Raw genomic sequence first — 8,203 nt, forward strand, 5'->3', positions numbered from 1 at the left:
GTGATGATGATGATGATAGTGGTGATGATAATGATAGTGGTGATAGTGTTGATGATGATGATAGTGGTAATGATGATAGTGATGATGATGATGATAGTGATGAGGATGATGATAGTGATGATAATGATAGTGGTGATAGTGTTGATGATGATGATAGTGGTAATGATGATAGTGATGATGATGATGATAGTGATGATGATGATGATAGTGATGATAATGATAGTGGTGATGATAATGATAGTGATGATAGTGATGATAATGATAGTGGTGATAGTGTTGATGATGATAATGGTGATGATGGTGATGATGATAGTGATGATGATGATAGTGGCAACGATGATGATGATGATGATGACAGTGTTGATAGTGATGATGACAGCGATGATAGCAATGATGATAGTGATGCTGATGATATTGATAGTGATGATAATGATGATGATAGTAATGATAGCAATGATGATAGTGACAATGATGATAGTGACAATGATGATAGTGACGATAGTGACGATGACAATAGTGACGATGATGATAGTGATGATAGTGACGATGATGATAGTGACGATAGTGACGATGATGATAGTGATGATAGTGATGATAGTGACGATGATGATAGTGACGATGATGATAGTGACGATGATGATAGTGACGATGATGATAGTGACAATGATGATAGTGACGATGATGATAGTGACGATGATGATAGTGACGATAGTGACAATGATGATAGTGACGATGATGATAGTGGTGATGACAGTGATGATAGTGACGATGATGATAGTGACGATGATGATAGTGACGATGATGATAGTGACGATGATGATATTGACAATGATGATAGTGACGATGATGATAGTGACGATGATGATAGTGACGATAGTGACAATGATGATAGTGACGATGATGATAGTGGTGATGATAGTGACGATGATGATGATAGTGATGATGATGATAATATAAACCCTGTTTGTCTCTCTAGCCATTCAGGCTCCCTGTGGGGTCAGTGGGGGGAGGAGTCTGCAGCCATGCACACGCAACGCATTCATCATCAGCAGGTACACACACACACACACACACACACACACACACACAGAGGAATGGGTGTTTTTTAACATTGCGGTGTGTGTCCAGTGTGGATGGCAGTGCAGAGGGAGAGCCTCTGCGCTACAATCAGAGTTTCGCCCTCAGAACAACTAGTGGCTTTGCTGGAGGGGTGAGTTCCAGACACACACACAGATAAACATCTAACACTATACATATTAGACCTCTATAAGAATTATACATGAACCTAACCCATAGAACTACATTATATACCTCTATAATATAATACATTAACCCCAACCCATAGAACTACATATTAGACCTCTATAATATAATACATTAACCCCAACCCATAGAACTACATATTAGACCTCTATAATATAATACATAACCCTAACCCATAGAACTACATATTAGACCTCTATAATATAATACATGTAACCCTGACCCATAGAACTACATATTAGACCTCTATAATATAATACATTAACCCCAACCCATAGAACTACATATTAGACCTCTATAATATAATACATGAACCTAACCCTAACCCATAGAACTACATATTAGACCTCTATAATATAATACATTAACCTAACCCATAGAACTACATTATATACCTCTATAATATAATACATTAACCCCAACCCATAGAACTACATATTAGACCTCTATAATATAATACATAACCCTAACCCATAGAACTACATATTAGACCTCTATAATATAATACATGTAACCCTGACCCCTAACCCTAACCGACATGTACCCCTGACCCCTAACAGACATGTATCCCTGACCCCTAACCCTAACCGACATGTACCCCTGACCCCTAACAGACATGTATCCCTGACCCCTAACCCTAACAGACATGTACCCCTGACCCCTAACCCTAACAGACATGTACCCCTGACCCCTAACCGACATGTATCCCTGACCCCTAACCCTAACCGACATGTATCCCTGACCCCTAACAGACATGTATCCCTGACCCCTAACCCTAACAGACATGTATTCCTGACCCCTAACCCTAACCGACATGTACCCCTGACCCCTAACCCTTAAAATACATGTTTGTCTGACCCCTAACCCCTAACAGACACGTACCATGGAACTAGAGAAAGCACCAGCTTTAATACTATGCTTACTGAATGTGTGTGTGTGTTTACAGTTGTATCTGACTTAGTGACCACAAGACCTTCCAGAAGGTGATTGCTATTTTTTTCATTGAAGGGGACTGACCCTTAACAGACATGAATCCCTGACCCTGACCCCTAACAGACATGAATCCCTAACCCCCTGACAGACATGTATCCCTGACCCCTAACAGACATGTACCCTGACCCCTAACAGACATGTATCCCTGACCCCTAACAGACATGTATCCCTGACCCCTAACCCCTAACAGACATACCCCTGACCCCTAACAGACATGTATCCCTGACCCCTAACCCCAACAGACATGTACCCCTGACCCTAACCCCTAACAGACATGTACCCTTGACCCCTAACAGACATGTACCCCTGACCCCTAACAGACATGTATCCCTGACCCCTGACCCCTAACAGACATGTATCCTTGACCCCTAACCCCTAACAGACATGTATCTCTGACCCCTAACATACATGTATCTCTGACCCCTGACAGACATGTATCTCTGACCCCTGACAGACATGTATCTCTGACCCCTAACAGACATGTATCTCTGACCCCTAACAGACATGTATCTCTGACCCTGACAGACATGTATCTCTGACCCCTAACAGACATGTATCTCTGACCCCTAACAGACATGTATCTCTGACCCCTAACAGACATGTATCTCTGACCCCTGACAGACATGTATCCCTGACCCCTAACAGACTTGTATCCCTGACCCCTAACAGACTTGTATCCCTGACCCCTAACAGACATGTATCCCTGACCCCTGATCCCTAACAGACTTGTATCCCTGACCCCTAACAGACATGTATCCCTGACCCCTAACAGACATGGATCTCTGACCCCTAACAGACATGTATCTCTGACCCCTAACAGACATGTATCTCACACCCCCTGACAGACATGTATCCTGACCCCCTAAACAGACTTGTATCCCTGACCCCTAACAGACTTGTATCCCTGACCCCTAACAGACATGTATCCCTGACCCCTGATCCCTAACAGACTTGTATCCCTGACCCTAACAGACATGTATCCCTGACCCCTAACAGACATGGATCTCTGACCCCTAACAGACATGTATCCCTGACCCCTGACAGACATGGATCTCTGACCCCTAACAGACATGTATCCCTGACCCCTGACAGACATGTACCCTGACCCCCTAACAGACATGGGTCTCTGACTCCTAACAGACATGTATCCTGACCCCTAACAGACATGTACCCCTGACCCCTAACAGACATGTATCCCTGACCCCTGACCCCTAACAGACATGGATCTCTGACCCCTAACAGACATGTATCCCTGACCCCTAACAGACATGTATCTCCGACACCTGACCCCTAACAGACATGGATCTCTGACCCCTAACAGACATGTATCTCTGACCCCTAACAGACATGTACTCCGACCCCTGACCCCTGACAGACATGTATCCCTGACCCCTAACAGACATGTATCCCTGACCCCTAACAGACATGTATCTCCGACCCCTGACCCCTAACAGACATGTATCCCTGACCCCTGACCCCTAACAGACATGTATCCCTGACCCCTAACAGACATGTATCCCTGACCCCTAACAGACATGTATCCCTGACCCCTAACAGACTTGTATCCCTGACCCCTGACCCCTAACAGACATGTATCTCCGACCCCTGACCCCTAACAGACATGTATCCCTGACCCCTAACAGACATGTTTCCCTGACCCCTAACAGACATGTAGCCCTGACCCCTGACAGACATGGATCTCTGACCCCTAACAGACATGTATCCCTGACCCCTAACAGACATGTATCTCTGACCCCTAACAGACATGTATCCCTGACCCCTAACATACTTGTATCCCTGACCCCTAACAGACTTGTATCCCTGACCCCTAACAGACTTGTATCCCTGACCCCTAACAGACTTGTATCCCTGACCCCTGACCCCTAACAGACATGTATCCCTGACCCCTAACAGACTTGTATCCCTGACCCCTAACAGACATGTATCCTAACCCCTAACAGACATGTATCCCTGACCCCTGACCCCTAACAGACTTGTATCCCTGACCCCTAACAGACTTGTATCCCTGACCCCTAACAGACTTGTATCCCTGACCCCTAACAGACTTGTATCCCTGACCCCTAACAGACTTGTATCCCTGACCCCTGACCCCTAACAGACATGTATCCCTGACCCCTAACAGACTTGTATCCCTGACCCCTAACAGACATGTATCCCTAACCCCTAACAGACATGTATCCCTGACCCCTGACCCCTAACAGACTTGTATCCCTGACCCCTAACAGACTTGTATCCCTGACCCCTAACAGACTTGTATCCCTGACCCCTAACAGACATGTAACTCTTTCTTTCATTGAAGGACTGCTTCATTCATGTCTCCTGAATTGTCTTCAGGCATTCTTCACTTAATCTTCATTTTTTTCTTACTTTATTTTTTATCTCAGTTTTCTTTCTTATCGTTTCTGTGAGGTATATTTTAGCTAGGTTATGAAATATGCTTTGCAAATAAAGTTTGCTGTGATTTGAAGTGTGCCAAGAAGTCCCGCCTCCAGGAAGTGATCATGGAGCATCAGGCTAATTTCCTGTCCTGGTGGAAGGTTCTACACAATGACCCTCAGGAAAGACTGGAGCATGAGGGTCTGCCTGTTCCTGTACGTAAAGAAAACAACACACAGTTCTGTTATCAGTAGACCAGTTTATACCTTGTGGTAGCATGGGGTATTTGTGATCCGATCAACATTATCCAATCACTATCTGATCAACATTTGACGTGTCTACCCTTTGTTTTAAAACGTGTCCCTTTTCTGTCCACATTGTGACTTCCTGGTCCCTCTATATGCAAATCATTTGACAGATATTCTTTGAAAATATATATTTTTTTATTTTAAGACACTTATTGATGCTATATGTCAATGGTGCCACCTGTCAATGATTTGAGGGCAGTATAATGATGGTTTGACCATCCAGATCTGTTTACACTTGTTAGATATCCAGACACAATGGGCCCCTGTCTACCTCCAGGTGCGGTCAGGAACTTCTGATCTGTCTCTCTACAGGTCAACAGTAAAGTGATGTAACTCTGTGTCTCTCTACAGGTCAACAGTAAAGTGATGTAACTCTGTGTCTCTCTACAGACCAACAGTAAAGTGATATAACTCTGTGTCTCTACAGTTCAACAGTAAAGTGATATAACTCTGTGTCTCTACAGGCCAACAGTAAAGTGATATAACTCTGTGTCTCTCTACAGGTCAACAGTAAAGTGATATAACTCTGTGTCTCTCTACAGGCCAACAGTAAAGTGATGTAACTCTGTCTCTCTACAGGTCAACAGTAAAGTGATATAACTCTGTGTCTCTACAGGCCAACAGTAAAGTGATATAACTCTGTGTCTCTACAGGCCAACAGTAAAGTGATATAACTCTCTGTCTCTCTACAGGCCAACAGTAAAGTGCTATAACTCTCTGTCTCTCTACAGGCCAACAGTAAAGTGATATAACTCTGTGTCTCTCTACAGGTCAACAGTAAAGTGATATAACTCTGTGTCTCTCTACAGGCCAACAGTAAAGTGATATAACTCTGTGTCTCTCTACAGGCCAACAGTAAAGTGATGTAACTCTGTCTCTCTACAGGTCAACAGTAAAGTGATATAACTCTGTGTCTCTACAGGCCAACAGTAAAGTGATATAACTCTGTGTCTCTCTACAGGCCAACAGTAAAGTGATATAACTCTGTGTCTCTCTACAGGCCAACAGTAAAGTGATGTAACTCTGTGTCTCTCTGCAGGTCAACAGTAAAGTGATGTAACTCTGTGTCTCTCTACAGGTCAACAGTAAAGTGATATAACTCTGTGTCTCTCTACAGGCCAACAGTAAAGTGATGTAACTCTGTGTCTCTCTACAGGCCAACAGTAAAGTGATATAACTCTCTGTCTCTCTACAGGCCAACAGTAAAGTGATGTAACTCTGTGTCTCTCTACAGGTCAACAGTAAAGTGATATAACTCTGTGTCTCTCTACAGGTCAACAGTAAAGTGATATAACTCTGTGTCTCTCTACAGGCCAACAGTAAAGTGATATAACTCTGTGTCTCTCTACAGGCCAACAGTAAAGTGATATAACTCTGTGTCTCTCTACAGGCCAACAGTAAAGTGATGTAACTCTGTCTCTCTACAGGTCAACAGTAAAGTGATGTAACTCTGTGTCTCTCTACAGGCCAACAGTAAAGTGCTCATCTCCCACTGCAAGACCAACCAGGCTCTAGCTGTTCTAGGACAACACATCCTGTGGTAAAACTTTACTTGACATTTCACATTAGAGAACCCTGTAAAGGTTACACAGGATAGAATCAGCAGTAGTCTATGTTGTATTTTGTAGTAGTAATAGCAGTACTAGTATCTAATATTAAACCTATTCCTGCAGGACTCCGTATGGTACTACTACTAGTAGTAGTAATAGTAGTAGTTAGTGTTTCAACAGAACTCCATATGGTAAAGAATATGAAGCGGTAGTAGTATAGTAGTTACATTGTGTATTTTGTTTTTACAAAACTCCATATGGTAAAGAATATGAGGTGACAGTAGTAGTAGTAGTAGTATTAGTTATATAGTGTATTATTTCAACAGAACTCCATATGAGGGATAGTAGTAGTAGTAAGTATGGTAGTATTTTTTAAATTGAACCTTTATTTAATTCGGCAAGTCAGTTAAGAACAAATTCTTATTTACAATGACGGCTTACACCGGCCAAACCCGGACGACGCTGGGCCAAACCCTCCCGTAACCCGGACGACGCTGGGCCAAACCCTCCCGTAACCCGGACGACGCTGGGCCAAACCCTCCCGTAACCCGGACGACGCTGGGCCAAACCCTCCCGTAACCCGGACGACGCTGGGCCAATTGTGCGCCACCTTATGGGACTTCCAATCACGGCCAATTGTGATACAGCCTGGATTCGAACCAGGGTGTCTGTAGTGACGTCTCAAGCACTGAGATGTAGTGCCTTAGAACACTTTGCCACTCGGGAGCCCAACCCTAGTAGTTGTAGTTGTAGTATTATTAGTAGTAGTTGTAGTATTATTATTATTAGTAGTAGTAGTAGCTAGTAGTACTACAGTTGTATTATTGTTTATTATTGTACCTAACAGGAGTCCATATGGTAAAGAATATGAGGTGACAATAGTATTGTAGTATTGTAGTAGTAGCTAATAGTACTACAGTTGTAATATTGTGTATTAATGTGTCTAGCATAACTATGTATGGAAAAGAATACGAGGTGGCAGTAGTAGTGTGGTAGTAGCTAGTAGTACTACAGTAGTAATATATTGTGTCTAACAGGACTCTGTATGGTAAAGAATATAAGGTGGCAGTAGTAGTAGTAGTCTAGTTTTACTGTAGTAGTAGTAGTTTTACTATATAGTAGTCATATTGGCAGTATCTAGTAGTAGAATTAGTAGTATTAGTATTTTATTAGTAGAATTAGTGTTGTAGTAGCAGTAGTAAAAGCAGTATAGTAGTAATATTGTGTATTATTGTGTCTAACAGGACTCCGTATGGTAAAGATTACACTGGTAGTAGTAGCAGTAATAGTAGTAGTATTATTGTAGTAGTAGTAAGTAGTAGTACTACAGTAGTAATATTGTGGATTATTGTGGCTAACAGGACTCCGTATGGTAAAGATTACACTGGTAGTATTAGCAGTAATAGTAGTAGTATTGTAGTAGTAGTAAGTAGTAGTACTACAGTAGTAATATTGTGGATTATTGTGGCTAACAGGGCTCCATGGTAAAGAATACGAGACAGCAGTAGAGTAGTAGTACTACAGTAGTAATATTGTGGATTATTGTGGCTAACAGGGCTCCATATGGTAAAGAATACGAGACAGCAGTAGGAGTAGTAGTAGTACTACAGTAGTAATATTGTGGATTATTGTGGCTAACAGGACTCCATATGGTAAAGAATACGAGACAGCAGTAGGAGTAGTAGTAGTACT

At 42.5% G+C, this 8,203-nt stretch overlaps 1 protein-coding gene across 1 annotated transcript in view; it reads left to right on the plus strand.

Moving 5' to 3' along the window:
* Positions 1 to 971, plus strand: part of LOC135561447 (dentin sialophosphoprotein-like) — a gene marked incomplete at its 3' end in the record, with an annotated part of 2,331 nt that extends 1,360 nt beyond the window's left edge. Inside the window, exon 1 of the mRNA XM_065003225.1 lies at positions 1 to 971. This exon is cut by the window's left edge and continues 1,360 nt beyond it. Within this exon, the coding sequence (XP_064859297.1) occupies positions 1 to 971 (971 nt within the window).
* Positions 972 to 8,203: the final 7,232 nt, after the last annotated feature.

The sequence above is a fragment of the Oncorhynchus nerka genome, linkage group LG17 (genome assembly GCF_034236695.1).
Source record: "Oncorhynchus nerka isolate Pitt River linkage group LG17, Oner_Uvic_2.0, whole genome shotgun sequence".
In the NCBI taxonomy this organism is placed as follows: Eukaryota; Metazoa; Chordata; class Actinopteri; order Salmoniformes; family Salmonidae; genus Oncorhynchus; species Oncorhynchus nerka.